The 19,142-nt window shown below is 44.4% G+C and overlaps 1 protein-coding gene and 1 long non-coding RNA gene across 7 annotated transcripts in view; one reads left to right on the forward strand and one right to left on the reverse strand.

Moving 5' to 3' along the window:
- The window catches only part of ILDR2 (immunoglobulin like domain containing receptor 2), a 37,423-nt gene that overhangs the window by 11,136 nt on the left and 7,145 nt on the right, over positions 1–19,142 (forward strand). For 2 of the 6 annotated variants that reach the window (XM_061368792.1, XM_061368791.1), the window contains exons 4-7: positions 7,511–7,567; positions 11,886–12,032; positions 12,778–12,954; positions 18,048–18,164. In XM_061368792.1, coding sequence (XP_061224776.1) covers positions 7,511–7,567; positions 11,886–12,032; positions 12,778–12,954; positions 18,048–18,164 — 498 coding nt within the window. Of the gene's footprint in view, positions 1–7,510; positions 7,568–11,885; positions 12,033–12,777; positions 12,955–18,044; positions 18,165–19,142 lie in introns of all 6 variants that reach the window. The other 4 variants (XM_061368790.1, XM_061368796.1, XM_061368794.1 and 1 more) reach the window with 3 other exon arrangements.
- On the reverse strand, positions 1,678–4,014 carry LOC133220575 (uncharacterized). Its single transcript, XR_009727757.1, has 2 exons — positions 3,881–4,014; positions 1,678–1,922 (listed from the first exon to the last, which is right to left on the reverse strand). It is a non-coding gene; the product is annotated as an uncharacterized LOC133220575 (long non-coding RNA).

The raw sequence follows: 19,142 nt of genomic DNA on the forward strand, positions 1-19,142 counted from the left end.
TGCATGGTTCTTGGGTCTACAGATTCTGTCGATCTGTGAAGGAAAAAGCTTGGGTCTATGATGTGTAGGTGATACGTAAAGGCATACTACAGAATGTGTCTGTCAAGTGCCTTTACTCTCCTGGCTAGAGTCAGAGTTAAATTGGCATTTATGCTTGGAGCTGTAGTTGTCATCTCAAAGTAAACCAGATGGAATGGGTGGGTAACTATGACATTACCATCCTTACTCCTTCAGATGTCAGTCAAGCTGTGGCCAACTGGAGAATGGATCCCTCCAGAAAAGTGTCACAACCCTGTCTAAATCCACAGTGTGATTATGTATTATATGCTAGCTAATAATAGGCCCAAGACTGAACTGTGTTAGTTCAGGTGAGGTTCTGTCTACCAGGTGGCAGTTGTAGTTGTTCCATAGCATCTCCAGAGGAGCTGTCTGTGACTGTGAGGTGATGGCTGCTGAATTTTGTCTCTTCACCTTCCTGTACAGGATTTGGTGTCTTCCTCTTCTGTGTGCCTACAACTCTGTTCAGATACCAGTGATGAAACAATGCCATGGTAACAGGAAGAATCTGTTTTTCAGTGTGTACAGAAGACTATGTGGGGGGGGAAATAAAGACATCTTCTCCTCTCCTTGATGATGTCACTGGCCCCAGTTTGCTGTAGTTACAGTGGGAGGAAACACGTAGCTTAGGCTGTAGCTTGACCACATCTGCTTTTCTGTTCAGCCTGTGGGTCTGACCCCGTGCTTTGTGCAGCACTCTCCCAAGTTTGGCAGCAGCATGAAAGAATACTTTGTTCTGCCTCATGCTGCTTGGTGCAGCTTGTGTGGCTTTCTTTTCCTGGGTAGTGTGTATGGAGGCAACATTCCAGCTTTCAGAGTGATTCCAGGTTACCTACCCATTTTCATCCCTTCCTTCAACCCTCCCTTCCCATTCCCACCTTAATCTTTCCCATTTCCCTTTTCCCTTTGCGCTTTTTTTTTTCCTTTTCATTTACCTCTCCCCATTGATGGCTAATGGAGGAAGCAGCCAGTGGTGAAAATACTATTTCTTAACATTCTAGCATCTTCTGGGACATTTTTTATTCCATCCAACTGCTTTGAGGGAGGCAGTGAGTACAGATGAAGATTGGAGCAATTCCACAGTCCTAAGGGACATATGGTAAAAGGGTTTTGTTTGATATTTTGCTGTTTGCTGCTCTTTCGGTGAACCCAGACTCCCTGTTAGAGCAGTTGGAGCAGTGGAAGGCTAGTGTCTGCAAAATACACTGCAGGATATGCTACAAGTCCAACAGCACATTGCTGTTTGTTCCCTGCTGATAGTGGTCTTTCGAATATAATTGACGTTGCTTGTTTTGGAGCTACTGCATGACTTAAGCATAAATTAGAACATTGAATAGAGCAGAGGTTCATGCTATCAATGGGGGAAGACAGGAAAATCAGAACAGAAAAGGAAATAGGAAAGCATCCCTTCTAGTGGTTTCATGTTAATTCCAAGTTGAAAGGTGTGTTTAGGTTAGACAAGATCCTGTTGTACAGGGCAGTTCAGTATCATGTATTAGAAACCTTGAAAGGTCTGAGAAGCAAAAACGGTAGATATCTAATAGCATCAACAAATTAGTGGGAATTTGCTTACCTAGAAGTGCAGGATCCTGCTTTATACAGTGAATTACACTGGTAAAATTGATCAAAAGTCGCTTTATTCACAACTTGAGGCAAAATCTAAAACACAAAAAAATTACAGTATTCTTTTTCCCTGAGGGAAGCAATCACAGAGATTTCCAGTGCAGTCTTTAGTGTCCTTCACTTAAGTCGGCCTGGGTCACGATGGGATTGCATGTCGAGTTTTGTCACCTGGATATGTGGTGTTGACACACAAAGCAGGTGGACAAAATCAGAGAATCCTGTGTACTGTCTTCATTTCAGGCCTATTTCAGAAAAGCATATAAGCATTTATTTATATCCATTTGTGCACAGCAAGGCTGATAGGATTTATAAGGCATACCTGATGTTAAGCATGTGCTTATGTGTTTTGCTGAGAAGACCATTCAGTAGGTTTTGCTTAGTCAGGGATTTTAACCCCCTCTAGTGGAATCAGTGAAGGCAAGGGAAGAGGGGTGGTAACCTCTGTGCCTCAGAAGCACAGAAGGAGGTTGGCTGGTAGTGAGCCTCCTGCAGAGTAAAGAAAAAATTAAACTAAAAACTGTTATCATGGTTTTATAAAATAGTTGTTTTTTAGTGGTATTTGGAATCTCCAAACACGATATAGCATGACTGATAAGAACTCTGCTTCTGCTGCAGCAGGACTAGACTAGTACAGAGCTTAACAATTCCACAGCAAGAGTCAAGTGATGCTCAATTGAATCAAAAAGGCCGAATCTTATTTTTAAGGAAGTCTGCATTTCCATCTTAGTAGCTAGCAGCTGTGTGTCCTGCTTCTTGAAGCACAGTGCTATTAATCAAGTTGTTTTCACAGCCCCTGTGTTACTGCTTTTTATCTGAGAATGTCAGTGAGCTTCAGTAAAATTGTTCATTGCAGCCTTTGTTGAAGGGAACTGCAAGGGTACCAGTGCAGTGGATGCTGTGTGCCTGGAGTAACCTCAGAATCAGAAGTACAGGTCAGTGGATACCCCATCCTAGCTTCATGTGACCCAGCTCACATCAGGAAGCAGACTATCTTACTTGTGTAGGACTGTATATAAACCAGTAAGCCTTCCTGAGGGCACAAATGTACTAATCAGGTGAGGGTCCTGTGAAAGCAGCTATATTGCTCCTTGACAAGCTGGTACAGCTACAGCACAGTGGCTGTTAGGAATAGGTAGGCACAGCTGGCTATCCTAAAATGCATAGGTCTGTGCAGGGTTGGCATTATGAGATTTTACACAGCTTAGACATGCTTCATGAAACAGGCTTCATTCCCAAGGACATGTCAAATTCCTGGAAGAGGCAGGAAACTGGTCTGCTAATCCCAGTTGTTGGTTTGCTACTTCGGTTAGGGATCCACGTGCTTTGCTAGATATCTATTGCCTGCTTGTTTTTTCCATCCAATTTGGCAGCTAATACTACATAAATTATATATTAGTGAAATATTAATCTCACTGGGCACTGCTGCCCTGCTCAGGGCCACTGTGCTACTGGTTTTGTAATCCAGGTCCAATCCCCCTTGTCCTGGACCAGCCTATTCCTAGTTATTTATTTCACACCGTTTAGGAGTGCTACTTGTTGCCAAGGTTTTCTACCCCTCTTTTCCTCCTTATTTGCCAGCCGCAGCCGCATGCTGCTCACAGAGGAGACTGGCATGATTAAAAGACCTCCATTACCAAGGTAGCCATGGCAACAGCCTCCTCGGAGGTCTTTGTTGCCTGCTAAAACTTTGATCTCCAAGATGGGCTGCTGCTGTTTCTCCCTCCGACTGAAGAGAAGGATGGGAAGAAAGGATAAAGTTTACTTCAAGTGGAGGGAGCACAGAGGAACTCATTGCAGGACCATGCTCTCCCAATATATCTCACAGCAGCTTCCGTGAAAAAGTATGATTTACAAGGGCCGCACTTCTCTGCTGTGCTTTCCAGCCTCCCCTCAGGGCAGCGTCCTGTGCTGGGGCCTCTTGCTGTGGCACAGCTGGCAAATTTTTCTGCCACTGAGGAAGAAATAGTTCCCTTTATAGCTGCTGCCTCTTGAGGTCCCAGTGCTGCTGGTAGGGCTCTGGAGGCAGCCCTGGGTAGAGAACCCAATTCAGCAGTTACTCCCATATTAACCCAATATTTACCCCATTTATGCAATTGCCAGTGTTCACCATGTTCCTATATTTGCTCAGTTGCTGTGTTCCTGACTGCACCTGTGCCACCTTTATTCATGCCATCATTTTTTTTTCAGCTGCACCACTTACCCTAATTATTTTTATATCTCTTCTCTGCAGACTTTCTGCTAATTGTCTGCTTGACTCCAGGTCCTCCCTTCATCTGCTGCTATTTGCTTCTCACTCTCACCCACTCGCCTCCTGTGTATTAATTCCTGTCCTCAGTTGCCTCTGTCCCTGCACCTCCTCACGATGCTCTGCACCCCCATAGCTTTTCCTTTCCCATTCCTCCTCCAGCCTTCTGCTGCTGCTCTCTGCCAGGGCAGACTGAGGGTTTGCAGTCTCCCTTGAACTTCAAGGCTAGCCAGGGCCTGGGGTGTGCTTTGGGTGCCCAGTGAGAGGCCACTGTGGATGGGTAAAGCCCCAGAGCGGCATGGTAGGAATAGAAATGGGAACATGTCCCAGATCCATGATGGAATGAGGAAAAGCCCCTAGTGCTAACAGAGCTGTCTGGGACAGCTCTGGTAAATGGTGCCATTGTCTATTCTTTCTCCCACGGGGTGTGACAGCTCTCACAGAGGAAATGTAGCCCTTGCAGGTGGGAGCACAGAGCTGCAGCCTGTGCCCAGCCATGTCTTGGAGTGCCTGCAGTCCTCTTTCTCAGGTGGGCAGGGTCGCTGTGCTGAGGTGGTGTGGTGAGGTGGTCTCTTGGCAGGACATTTTCCTAACCTGTTTTCTCCCACCAAATGCTGTCTAGCCTCAGCCTAAGACAAAAACAACCAAAAGAAAAGTCTGGTGAGCTTAATGCCCATGCAGAGAGCAGCCTGAGTATAGAGAGCCACTGGTAGGATGCTGGCTATGGGCACTTGCAGGCGTTTCAGCCATGGCTCCAAGAGGAGGCCTTGCTCACTGAAACCCTGCGCTCTGCCACAGTTTCAGGCACTGTGTGACCCACCATGGTGCCATGCTCTGCTCCACGCCACCGGCTACTGCCTGGCTTTGGGGTGTGCCATGCCCAGGACAGGCTTGCACAGGGCTGCAGCAGCTCTTATCTCCCCCAGAGCTGAGCTGCCCTGCACCTGCTGTGGGCAGACTGGGTGCTTTTGCTCCACTTGTTGCTGGCAGCAGCGGCGGCAGGAAAGTTGCTTTCAATGAGTGTCACTGTTGGGAAGCCTCCTGTTGCTGTGACAACCACAGGGTAGCCATGGCAGTGTGTGTGAAGCCTGTTGGCTTTACCCACTAAGGGTGTGGGGAAGGGTTAGTGAATTAATTGGGGCCAGGATGAGGAGGGGAAGAGGGAGGGCTGGGGTGTGTTGAAAGCTTCTGGGGGCTTGCCAGTGCAGGGGCAGGCTTTGTGCTTGCTGGCTGTTGGCTGGGCTAGTCAAGGTGTCAGAGTACAGGCTGAGCCATGGTGGAGTTTATTGTTGCCAAAGGCCCTCCTGAGCTTTGTGCATCCCCTGCAAGTGGATCTAGGCCCCCCAGTGTTGTGTGAGCCCCTCTTATGGTGCAGGGGGAACAAATTCCCCAAGCAGATACACAGCAGAGCTGAGTGAGGCTGCACAAGCTGGGAAATACTTGGCTGCTCTAAGGTACCACAGAGGAGCTACTTTGGATGTCTTTGTAATAAGTTACCAAGTTCTCAAGCACTGTTATTTTTGAGGGATGCTTTACCCTTGAACATGGGGTTCCTAAGATCCAGCACTAGCAAGGATTGAAGCTTTTTGGGTAAGTTCAAGATAAAGCAGGCACATAATTGGACTCATGAGCTAGAGCTTCTGCTCTTTATAGGTTTCACTCCCTTACCTCTTGTACCACAATCCCAGCCCCAAATTAGCTATATACCTCTAGCTATTTATCCACTGGCATCTGCCTTCAGGAGACAGCTGCATATGAGTTTGTGCGGAGATAATAACACATCGGAGTCAAGCTATGTGCTTTGTGTCTGCATGAGTGTGGTTCACATGCACACAGAGGTCTATGAAGAATTGCATGTTTGTGCATGCTTGGAAAGTAAGGAATATATTTAATGTATGCATGGAATATAATTTAAATCTAGGATTTTGTGACACAAGGCATACATTTGTTGCATGTGTTTGGAGCCTGCTTGTGGCACCTGAGACTTAAGCCATGTGTGTACGTGCCTATATCTTGAGGGCCAAAAGCATATGTAAACATTTTCCCAAGCTAGTTGTGAGCAGTTTGGACACTTGATGTTTCCAGAAAATGGACTGCAAAGAATGTCGTGAAACTCTTCATATATGTAGATAAAAATGTTGTAGTAGACTGATGGCAAGAGTCCTCCTTCAAAGTAGTAAATGAGGAACAATTCTCTCAAGGATCACCATTGTATCTTTTGCTAAGGCTTCAGGAGCACCTCATCATGATGGTGCTACTGTGAGAACTGGACAGATTCGATGAGTTGCAATCAGTTTCAGAGCACTCCCTGCATTCAGAGCATGTTTATTATGGTTCTAGTGGACATCCTTGTGGATTTTTGATCTCTACAGAAGCTCTGCTGAAGCACTGAGTTAAAAAAGGACAGCAGGAATTTGATTATAGTATGCTTCAAGAAGACTATACGCCAAGGAGCTTGGGATCCAGTTCATCATTGTGTCTGAGTGCTGCTTAGTGCAGGACCTGGAAGGCATATGGGGAGGTTAAAGATAGCGCTTGACCACTTTTGCACTGGCTTACCCTTAGCTGTTTCTGTTATGTTATATCCACAATGTATGTCTCTCTTAAAAGTGCAGTTCTCCTGCCTTTTGCATATCTTTATAAAAACTTAGCATGCTCCTGATGCTGTATGTGCCATAATGCACATAGGGTTGTTCTGCTGATACACACCTGAACACTGTGCAGGACATTTGCTGTATGTTAGAAATATCCCAGACATACAGTGCTTGCATTTTGTTTATGTTCAGTTATAAATTAGATTTTTTTTCTCCTTTTGCAAAGCAATTCCACAAATTTCTACATGGATTCTTCCCTGGTTGGTTTGCTTTGCTTGTGGTGTAGTTTAAGCCAAGCCAGTAACTCAGCACCATGCAGCAGTAAAGCCTAAACACAGCATGGCACCAGCTACTAGGAAGGGGAAGAATAACTGTTACAGCTGAACCCAGGACAGCTCCAGAGTTAACCTTGTATCACACAATCTCTCCAGGTTGTTTGTGCATCTTGAAATCAGTGTCGTGCTTCAAGGCCCCTTTCCTGGAGGTGTTTCTGCAGTTGCAGAGCCCTGTGTGGAGAGCACCACCCACAGGTGTTGTATGCATGTGGCTGACTTGTCAAGAGCCTTGGGTTAAAGATGTTTCACCCCCATCCAAACCGCATCAGTTCATTTTAAAAGTAAACCAAATCCTTTGTTTTGAGGGCTGTTGTGCATTTCCAGGAGCTTTTTGCATGTGTAGAATGTAACTCCAGAAAGATGTTACCGTGTAATCGCGCTAAGGACACCTCCCTCTTGTCATTTTGTGCCTAGCTCAGAGAAGCTCTGTTCAAGATTCTTTTCCCCCAGCTCTGCTGATAAAGATAAAATCCAAGGCCACAGAGATGGCAGAAACCAGGCATCAGGCTGGATGACATCTGTGATTGATAGGATGCACACTTAACAAAGTGCAAGTGGGCTGATGAGGAAGGGAACTGGAGGCTAAACAGGGGCTGGGGAATATGTATTTCTTGCAGTAACCTATCTCCTTGTTCTCCTCCTTCTGTCTTTTCTAGGCAGAACAGGGCTGCTTGCTGATCTCTTGCCCAGTTTTGCTGTGGAGATTATGCCAGGTATTCAATCATTTCACCCTTCAATCACCAAGTCCTGTCATCTTGTCTGTTTATCCCTCTGCAGCATCTTTATGTGGTGTGCATTTCACTCTTACGTGTGTTTTATATGGGGAGAAAAAGATAAAAGCTTATTGCTTACTGGGAAAGTGTGTTGGGTTTAGATCTGAAGGAGCTGATGCTGGCACTTGGGGAAGGAATGTCCATGCTGGGATCCAGCATACAGAGATGGGTGATGTCATGCCAGGATCAGTGTGAGAGTAGAAATGCCAGGGCACTTTTTATACAGGTTTTATATCAAGCTCTCTGCTCTGCCCTGCTATCACAAGGGTAATGGTGCTCCAGTCTGCAAGGTCTCAGCAGCCTTGTGTGCCCATATGGTTTTGTATGTGAGCTGCTCCTGTGCAGTGGTACCTTCTGCTCCCCAGACCCTATCCTGTGGGCACTGTTACAGCCATCACCACAGATGGTGGCACAGGAGGTGCAGAAATAGAGCAACCCATCAGTGGCATAGCCTGTTTTGTGCTGCATGGCCAGAGCATCATCTAGGTAACAGTAAGTGGTTGGACCAGCCATTAAAGCTCTGTGGTCATGATAAATCCCTTGCTAGCCAAACTGATGAGAGCCGCCAGTTCTGGTACTCTTTGCGGAGGAAACAGTGATTTTGCTTAAAAGGGAAATAATCTCCTTGAAGGGGAAAAGCTGTGAGAACATTTAGCCCTTGAGTCATCAGATCATCCCCTGACAGTGCCCACAGAGTGCTTCTTTCACAGGTTTGTGCAAAAATGCACCTCCATATAAATGTGTGAAGCTATTTTCAAGTCTGCCCCAAGATGCAAATGGAGAGAAAGCAGACACTCACCCACCTCCAGTATAACCTAAAGCTCCCTGGAATTTCAGCATGGCAGGAGAGGGATTGGTCTTTCCAGCATAGGCAGAAGTTGATTATCTGTTGCCTAATACTTTTTTTTTTTTTTTTCCCCTCCACTATTTACAATTTTATTGATTGGGTATAAAATTAATGCTATTGGCCAGGTAGCTTTCTGGTACCCTCACTGTATGGGTATTGACAACAAGAAAGTGGAAAAGGCAGCAGCAAAACAACGAGGACACTTAGCATTTCAGCTTGATCATCATCTGAATCTCAGGGTTACACAGTTGTTTCTGGGGCTGGTTGGATCTCAGTTTTGTGCATGAAGAAGGAGCCAGCGGGCTCTTTTGCTGTTTTCTTAACCTCGCCGGAGAAGCCAATGGTCTAATTTCCTGTGAAGCAAAATCCTTCCTGATTCATAGGTCCTTATGAGTGGGACACTTGATTTCAAACATCCACTGCAGTGCTGAGCAAGTATCTTGCAATGCGCAGTGTACATACTATCCTGACCTTTTGTACTCCTAGAACATTTTCAGAGAGATCACAGTTACACTTACAATGGACTTGCTGTTTGTGTTCCTTCCTCTGCCAAGCTTTCATCCTTTATGGAGTGGTTGTGAACTGTTCACTAACAGTTCTGGAGATCTGACGTCTGAGCTTCATTGCATAGCTGTGGCTGGCCACCTCTGTCATGTGATACTATTTCACCACCTTCCTTGTATCAGTGATGGTTGTAGAGAACAAATGAGAACATGACAAAAGAAAAAGCCACTGAGCTGTTGCCCTGCTCAGATTGGTGTATATTAGGAAGTGCAGTACAGAATAATATGGCACGCTATCTTGATTACTATCCCGAGTGTCATTAAATTTATCCTTTCAATAAGCTTAGCAAGCTTAAGGGTAGTTTGGGTTTGGCATCGGATCACTTGCTTTGATGTGCTTCTTGTGCTTCCACCTATGTTACTCATAGCCTGTTTATGCCCATTTATGTAAGACCTTTAATACCTGGTTTTCCTCCTGGTGTTCATCCTTCTATCATATTAACAGGCATCAGCTACATCTGCTCTCAGCCCTCTTTTTAATAGACTAACACAGCAAGCTTCAGTTCTCCTGCTGCAAAGCAGGCTATCAAGTCATTTCATCCTCTCAAATCCCTGCTTTGCATCAGCTCCAACCTGAATTCATCTTTTCATGTCCAAAGAGCTGTATAATAACATCAGTAACTTCAGATGAAGTTACACGGAGGCCTTATATGAGAGCATTAGTATTTCCTTAATGCTCCTGGAACTCCTTCTCTGTTAGGTGTAGGAGTACATTTGCTGTTTCTGTGGCTGTATTGCCTAAGTGGTTACAACTGTCCTATGATAGACATTGGGTAATATCTCTTGGTTTTTATTGTTTGCAACTAACAAAACCCTGTTTGGAACACAAGTTGTTCTTAATCTTTGAGCATGTGACTTTGAAAGTATTGTTGTATAACTTCAGATTCAATATATTGCTGCATTTCATGTTTCTTATTGTAGGCCTAAGGACAGCTGTCTCTTTCTGTAACATATCCCAATCTTCATTTTTAATGACAATGCTTCGCTACCACTTGCCCTCAAGATACATTGATACATTCTTATTTTCTGTGTCAAAGTCATTCATGAAGATATTAAGATATCACCTAGAACCATCACTTGAGGAACTGTATAAGTAATCTCCTCTCAGCTTTTACTTTTCCGTTCATGAATGCTTCCCTCCAGCCATTTCCTTATTCATTAGCTGAACTTTTCTCAATGTATAGTAATTTCACCCCCAAAAATTACTCCACAAGGTCCAAAATGATCTGTAAGTTTAAATGAAATTCATCTGTTTCAGCCAAAAAAGAAAATATTCAAAAAATATAAAACATTTCATTTGACATTTCTGAAGTATTTCGATTTGTGAACGCCAGATCTCTCATTGTCATTTTTTAAAGGGAATTTTAAGTTCTAGATTTAAAATGGCGTTTAAAAAGGGGAGTTGTTTGTGAAAGAGTTAAGGAAAACTCCAACAAAGCAAAGACTTTTACTTTCATTCAAACAGAATGCTGTGGATTAATCAAAATTGACATGTATTATTTTTGCATTTTACTAAGAACTAGAAAAGGAATCTGGTTTGATTGTTCCAAGTGAAACATTTTTGCTTGGCTTTTCAGCTTAGCGATGCAGGTGAGAGGTGCGCTATTCTTCCAGCGTGATTCTGTACTCGCATTGTAATCCTTGTATCAATACCTCTTCATCTAATGATAATGTACCAGGAGTCCCCTTAGTGAATGCTAGACATCTGGTATCAGTGGTGTGCTGCTTTCTTCCCACTGGGGTGGGTGTGGGGATAAACCCTACCCCACTTCAAGGCAGCCCCACTACTTCTTTCTTTGTTTTCTCACCATCTTTCCATGGTTGGTTTCTACCCTGGGTACACCTGGAGTTTTCCCTACCAGCCCTCTAAATTCTAGATAAGTTGGTGCATCTCTCTAATGAGTTTAAACTAACTCCGGGCCTCCTGTATGTTCCAAGTCTTGAAGTTCCTTTGCTGGGATGTGTTCACCAACCATTTCCCTAATCCATGGAATTCCCACATGGCAGTAGGCACTGCTCTGTGCATGCCATCTCCTGCCAAATGTGGCGGTCAGCCATGTGCAGGGCTGGGAGCTGCCCCAGCAGCCTCATCTGCTCCCACTACAGCTGCTGCCCCTTCCCATTCAATCCCATTCTGGTTTTTGTGGACCAACTCTTCTGTAGTTTCACTTTTTGAATGTTTTTCAGCTGCTCCCTTTTGGGGCCTGGCAGATAACGTTAGAGGCTTCAGCAGGGGATAGAAAACATGGTTGTTAGGTTTGCTGGCTGACTGCAGCACCTAAATAGAATGTTCGTTTGGCACATTGAAAAGAATAATTGCCTGTGTGAGCCCAGTTGCAAAGGGGCAGGCGTGGCTCATTTACTGGCCTATTTATAGCATGCTTTACACCAGCGTTTGTCCCATTAAAACTAGGATGTGGGTAAGGAACAAACACACAAGCAGGGCATGAAGATGGCAAGAAAGAATGAGGTTTTGATGAGATCCAAACACTAATGGATCTTGTCCATTAGTGTTTGTAGTGTTTTAGTTATGGAGCATATCCTGCAGCATTTGTACAGGTCTGCTGTGGGGTGAAGGGTTTCTGTGCTGTGGAAGAGCAGAGCTCCTGCCTCCCAGCCAGCCGGAGACATTGCAAGGGACCATTCTGTAGCTCCATTTCTCACTATAGTGTGCCATTTCTGCTTTGACACATAGGAGGATGTAGCCCTAGACCCACAGGTAGTCAGCTTCTGTTATTCACCTATCTGGTTTGCACCTATGCTCTCCCCTGCCAGGATGTTGCTGATGTTCCCTTTCATAGCAATGTGCAATTCTGTAAGTATGTCTGTTTCTCCCCTTATTTTCCAGAGTGGGTCTTTGTGGGCCTGGTGATCCTGGGGGCATTCCTGTTCTTCCTTCTGGTGGGGATCTGCTGGTGCCAGTGCTGCCCACACAGCTGCTGCTGTTACGTCCGCTGCCCCTGCTGTCCCGAGTCCTGCTGCTGTCCCCGGGCCTGTGAGTGACCCTGTCCAAGCCTGGTGCTAATCTTCTGTGCTACTTCTGCTCCCTAGCAGAACAGGAGGAGAATCTGCTTAATATTATTTCCTTCGCCGTGAGCACTTTGCCTGACTAAAGAACTAGTTCTTAGGGAGAGAAGCATCTGACCTATTGCTTAATTGTTGAGCACTCAAAGTTAATTACAAGTGTAATTCCCCAAGCCCTCTCTGCCTTGCCAGCTGTGCCTGTTTCTCCAAAGTGTCATGCTCCCCTTCCAGGGTTGTTGTTGTGTCAGTGAATGTTGTGGGTCAGAGCTAAAAGCATCAGGGGAGGTTTCTTCACAGCAATGCAAAGCAGCTGCCCTCTACAACAGTGCAAAATCCAGATGACCCAGCAAGGTTTCTGGTCAGGCTCAGGCAGATTTGTCAAGTTTCATGAGCCTCATCCCTGTTGTTTGAGTCATCGGTTGTTTTTAAAGCTGAACTGCCACTAAATCATGGCAGTGGTGATGCCAGCTCTAACACCCTGAACTTGTTTCAGTTGCTGGGCATCTCGCAGGGCTCATCTGACCTCCTGTGTGCATTTTTTAAACTCCCCTCAGTGCCTTTTGAGGCTTAGAGAGGTTCAGATTGGTTCTTGTCATTTCATGTGTCCAGTTGTCTCCTGCTGGGCTGTCACCAGTGTTGGTGATGTGCAGGTTTCAGCCATATGCTGTGTGGGTCTGTGGTAGGCCAGTGTGGTGCTGACTACTCTTCTTTTTCAGTGTATGTAGCAGGCAAAGCAGCAAAAGCTGGGTACCCTCCTCCAGTCTCTTCCATGCCAGGTGCATACTACATCCCCAGTGTTCCTGTGACTGGTGTCCCGTCTCCTGCTGTGCTGATGGATAAGTCGCACCCTCCTCCCTTAGCCCCGGGTGATGCCAGTGGAGGAAGCCAAAATGGTAATTTCAGTGCAAGGCACAACATTCAGTCCTCTTACGGGGAGTGGGGCTGGGAGGAATGATTATTGTTGATAGAGTGGTGTAAACAGGAGAAACACAGAGAACCTGCATTTTAATCCTGGCTGTCATAATGACATCTGCATCTCTTAGGGCCACATGGTCCCAACTTTTCTAGTGCCATCAGCATAGTGTCAGTTTGAGTGTGCCTAATTAGGTCAGCAGGGAATGGGAGGCTCAAATTTGTGACTGAAACCCCTCACATTACTACTGCAAACGTTTACTTGTGGAGGACAGAAAACAATTTCAGGGGAGCAGAGGCAGTGGCAGTGGCTGTTTTCTCCTTAAAGATGATGCTTTGCAGGCTGCTTTCTTTTGGTAAGCTATTCTTCCTACTCTGCTTGCCCTCTGGCAGCAGATCTTGCTGCAGTGTGTTTTACTGTCCCCATGGCATTTTGGGCACAGGGACGTGCTCCCTTGGTTTCTGCCTAAGAATATTTGCACTGGATCCCCTCCCCTGTCTTACAGAAGTCAGTAGGTCACTTTTTGTTCAGCCATTGTATTTAGAAAATATGAGTGATAAAAGGCTTCTCACTAGAAAGGAGTTGTGGATCAGTGTCAGACATAGAGTGTAAGTATGGTGACTCTCTTGGTGAGGATCACTTCTCATCAAGGAAAACCAGGGTAGCTGTTTAGCCACATGATTGTTCTTTAATGCTAGCATTTCAGGATCAGAGTGGCTGTCTAAATTCAAACATGCTGCAGCAGAAAGTGACTCTCACCAATACAGTCACCATACTGACAACAGTATTATTTGCCACATGCTTGGTTTCATGCCACATGCTTGGTTTCAAACCACTACAGTAATTAAAGTTTGTTAAATTTTCTCATGATAGTGTTATAAGACGCTTCTGAAAGACAAAATCAAGTAGCATAATCAAATAATTAAGCTTTTGGAACAACCCTATGTATTATATATACAGTATATGAACCTTTTGGAATTGCAAATAGTACTTTTCTTTAACAGTCATACTTTCCCCCCCCCCTACTTGAAATCAAAATAGAACTGTGGAATGGAGCATTTTGAAATAGGAAATAAGGCAATCACTGATACAAAGCACAGCATATCCAACTCAGAAAGCTTTGTCAGAGGATGGTAAATGGCAGCCCGGTGCCTTTTTTTTTTTTTTCCCTCCTGTGAAAAATGTCACTGCATGTAGAGCATGGGATTGGCCATGGAACTCCAGGGATTTTTTAAGTCAAATCACAGCCCCAGTCTTGTCTGTGCTGTACGTTACTAGCAGAGCACAAATGCAGGATAAGAAACTGGGTATGTTTGGTAACCAAATGGAATGGCTTTCAGCATCCTGTTCCCATTACACAGATAGATGTATTTATTATATAGTCCACATCAGCTGGCTGGGCTTAATCACTCAGCTCAAGACCTGACAGGAAATACTGTGTATTGCAAAGAAAACCAGTATTATAAAGCTTTATCTGTATAAACCAAGACATCAGATGTTCTTCAGCTTTTTATTTTTAATGAATAGTTTTTGCAATATTATGGACAAACCCTTCTGGATCACGCACCTATTTGTTTAAGGTGTTCCTTGAGCTGTGGAGTTAAGGAAGGGTGATACGCTTCTTGAGGTCCTTTACAACGCCAGAATATCCCCTAATTACAGGTTGTAGGAGAGAAAGCATTATGTGGCTTTTCCAAGCTATTTATTTGCTAGTTGGCCAGACAGGAAGCTAAATAAAACAGGTAATGATTGGGTTTATAATAAAGGCCTTTTCTCAGGAAGAGCACTAATTATGGATTCTGTGTCCCCCACACAGCCAGTGTAGGTCTGATCTGAAATTTGGCATTTTTGACACTTCAACCTTTCTGTCAGGTTTATTTAAAAAAGGGGGCCAGAAGTGCTGGAGGACAGAGACTGGATGATTCTTCAATGCTGGCTGCCAGGCTACAAAGGACAGCCTTTGCCCTAGATAGTTTCTGTGCTTACAAATGACCCCTTTGAGGTGATACAGTGAGCGAACATAGGCATGAGGATATTTAGAAGATTTGTCTAGGGTTACATAAAACCCATGTGACAAAGCTCCAGTGAAGCCTAGGAACTCTATCCTAAATTTAGGGCTGAACAGGATAAAAAGAACCAAAAACTTTCATCTTTCTTTAGAAGAGTATTGGCAACACATAAGCTAGGATGTATGCTCTATTTTAAATGCGGTAGTTACTCTTGTGTAGATTCCTTAAAACATGCACACAGGGAAGCTTTTGATCCAAGAGGTGGACTCCAGACCTTTCATATGGAAAGTGTATAAGGATGAGACATCATTTACTTCCTAATCACACTTACCTGAAAAAAAATAGCAATGCTGTCCTTTCTGGGGAGGGAAGCAGCTCACGGTTTTGGCTGACTTGGTTCCACCCACAGAATAATAAAGAAAGTGTCTAGTTAAACACAAATTAAACATTAGAAATTTGTAAAGTGTTCAGGAGAAGAAAATATGGTCTAACAGGGAAAAATGTTCCATTCCCTTTGACTTCAGTGAATAGTTCTGGACAAGTGGTTAATGTCTCTGCATCCTTATTCCCTTATAATTAAGATGGGCCTAAAAATATTCAGACCTTATTAAAGGGTTCTGACAATTTACAGATGAAGAAGGATGTGAGGAGGACACAATAATATCTTTGGTTCTCACATAAAGGAGTAATAAAGAGATTTGGGAAGTTGAACATTCAGTTGTGAAAAGTAATAAATAAACATGGACACAAAATACCCTTCATCTGTCATGGAAAATACTTTTTATGACCTGTTCATGATAATCTTTGCAGATTTAAATTCAGTTAATTTCTAGATGCTTACAGAATTAACCAATAAATTTACTTGCCCTTGATACAGAGCTGCAATAGCAAGTCGAGCATGAAGCTAGCATGAAACCTAGATAATTAGAGAAGTCTCCATCAGTTCCAGGAGCTATAGATGCTGCCCCAGTAGATATCTGGCACAGCCTCAGCATGAATAGTGGCTCTGGGGAGACAGAGTTTGGAAGCTGCCTGTTCAAGTTCCCAAAAGGCTGTTAGTAGGTCAGAGTAATTTTCAGCTGATGCTTGTTTGTATCCCTGGGTATAAATGAGGTGGCAGCCTAGGTGAGCTCCTAGTAGACACATTAGAAGAAAGGATACTGGGAGACTCCCTTCCTAGCAAGGTACCAGACAGGTCAGCAGTGACAGTGAGGTGCTATTGCTTGCACAGTGCAGCCAGAGTCATTACTTCTGAGGCTAGTCAGTCCAGCCCCTCTTCATAGCAGCAACCTCACTCCCAAGAGATGTGATGGTCTTCCACTTCGGAAGCCAGAGGCAGGGTTCCTTGTGTTCTGTAAATTACTGCGTGCATTTGCAGTCATTGTGCACACATTGATGGGGATAATAAAACAGCAAAACTCAGACTGCTGTCAGCTAAGCTGCCTGGAGATACATTGAAAGCAGGACCCAGATCGACCCATATTATGTTTTAACATCTAATACCTTTCCCAAATACACAAAGACAAGGTAATATATCAGGATGTAGTTACTTACCTTACATGCGCACAAAACCCACAGTAATGCAGTTTCCTCCTGAAGCAATTTGTGGGATTGTTACAGGAATCATTCCATCCATTTCATGGCACAGCCATTTCTGAAGCAGGGCATAGTTATTTAATAGCACACAGACACATGCACAGCAGTTTTGTACAGAAGGTGCCTAAAAATACCTCTGCCAAGTCCTTGTTCAGCCCACACAGTGCATACTGTGCAGTGTACCATCAAACCCATATGTTAGAAGCTTAAAGTATTGGAGTGTGGGGTAAAACAGAAAAACCAGGTTGGTTCAAAACCACCATCCAAGTATTTAAATTGTGCCACAAGAGAAGCACTCATGCAACACTGCAGTATTCACACAAGGGAACATTATAACCCTATGCAAGGCAGACGGGCTCCATTTTGTAGTGATAAGTGGGTTGTCCTCAGGCAGTTTTTTAATGAGGCAGAATTTGAGGCTTGTGGTACTGGTTTGTACTTAGACCTGTGTTTCTGTCAGTCTTGAAATAGCCTCAGGCTAAGATTTTTCTTAAATAATCTGCTATAAAAGCCTTATTTTCTTCCAAATCCTGATAGGTGGGGTTCTGTGCTTGTTGAATATAGACCTGCCTTGAGATAGTCAGGCTCTTCTTTGTAGGCAAAGTGTGCATGGAGCCAGCCTGCTGGAGTAAGAAAGAGCTGCTGTGGCTCCAGGTGCGTAGGAGCTTCTTTTCTACACTCAGGAATGTGGGAAAACCAAAAGAGATGCCCAGACTTCCCTGCAAATGGAGTAATCTCAGGGGTCAAATACTCAATGTATGTGTAAAACGTACCTTTTCTATAAAATCAAGCATGTAAAGAACACCAGAGTAGGCAGCTTCAGTTACCCGGTGGTTTGGTTGGTGCCATCATTAGGTTCAGTATGGATCTCAAAGCACTGTGATGTACTTTTTAGGACTTCCTGTGTTTCCTTTTGTATTCTCTGGAGCTTCTCCTACCACATGCTCTTCAACCTGCATGAGCAGAATTCATAGGGATGCGAGGAGTGGTCTGCCGAGTGACAGCTCCCAAATGCTCAGCCACCTGCTTCACCTGCAGACTGAGAGCTTACAGCCCCTGCTGCATAGAGGAAGCCTCATCTTCTGGGACTGCTTCTCCCATACCATGACGAATCCTCTCTGGAGTGCTGAGGAAGGGGAAATGAGTGCTTTTCTTTCTGCCATCCTCTGTGGGGGGTGGAATCACTCTGTGGCAGTGACACCACTTGATGCATTTGGTTGTACAAATTGGGCATTTCCAAATCATTTTTGCTGTTACTGCAAACTTTATAAATGATGCAGCTGCTCGCAGCTACACATGACACGTTACAGACAGATTTCTTCTGAGGCAAAGACTGACTCGGTCTGTTTTGGAAGATGCAGCCCTACCTGCCTGCAGGCATGAGCTCAACTGTAGAAGCAATACTGTCAGAAAGTCTCCTTGGACTTAAACGTGTTTTCCACTAATGCTTTTCTTTATTCTCTAGCAGTGTGCAAAGGGTACAGGATCCAGGCTGACAAGGAAAGGGACTCCATGAAGGTGCTTTACTATGTGGAGAAAGAACTGGCTCAGTTTGACCCAGCTAGGAGAACGATGCGAGAACGATGTGAGGAACAAGCATGGTTTGATTATTTGTTTTTCTCACTGACCTGAAAAAGTCTGCATACTCATAGTTAAAAGTTCACTGGCTTTGCCTTAGAGCCATCCTCTAGGATATGATGTCCAGGATATGGTACTTGGGGCAGTTGAATAGATGCCTGAATAGATTTCAGGCATCTACAAGTCCAGTATCTGAAGGGGGGATATAGGGATGCTGGACCATTCATTAGGGACTGTAGTGATAGGACAAGGGGTAACGGGTTCAAACTTAAATAGGGGAAGTTTAGATTGGATATAAGGAAGAAATTCTTTACTGTTAGGGTGGTGAGGCACTGGAGTGGGTTTCCCAGGGAAGTTGTGAATGCTCCATTCCTGGCGGTGTTCAAGGCCAGGTTGGATAGAGCCTTGAGTGGCATGGTTTAGTGTGAGGTGTACCTGCCCATGGCAGGGGGCTTGGAACTAGATGATCTTAAGGTCCTTTCCAACACTAAGTATTGTATGGTTCTATGTTCTGATTTTAAAGATTTGCTGTTTACCCAATCATCACAGAACAAATAAGGTGAGAGATACCAAGATTCTCATGAAAATTGTCTATGTGGATAATTAAACTTTTGGATCATCAACATCTGCAATGCCTTCTACGTCCTGTGGTGTGATAATAGCTGGGATATTGTCTTTACAATTTCTATATCCCTTACAGTGTGGTGACTGTAAATTCCCAATATGACAAAAAGAGATGGATGATTTTATTAAAATCATCTTTTCATGGGCTGCAACAACCACAGTGTGGTTTGGAGGATGCAGAAAGGTAGTCTGGAGTGGCTGTTGCCCTGCAGAAGGAGCAGACACTACAAGAAAGATCCAAGAAACTAGGGGTTCATCAGATTTTGTGACACTGGTCAACATAAGATCAGAGGTGGCACACACATCAGTATGACAGCTTGACAGTCGGACAGCTGCTGGTGAAGGGCAGGAGGGTGGTGAA

The sequence above is a fragment of the Neopsephotus bourkii genome, unplaced genomic scaffold (assembly GCF_033783945.1).
Source record: "Neopsephotus bourkii isolate Nb327-2 ecotype Australia unplaced genomic scaffold, CSIRO-AGI_Nbou_v1 NB_1446, whole genome shotgun sequence".
Taxonomy (NCBI): domain Eukaryota; kingdom Metazoa; phylum Chordata; class Aves; order Psittaciformes; family Psittacidae; genus Neopsephotus; species Neopsephotus bourkii.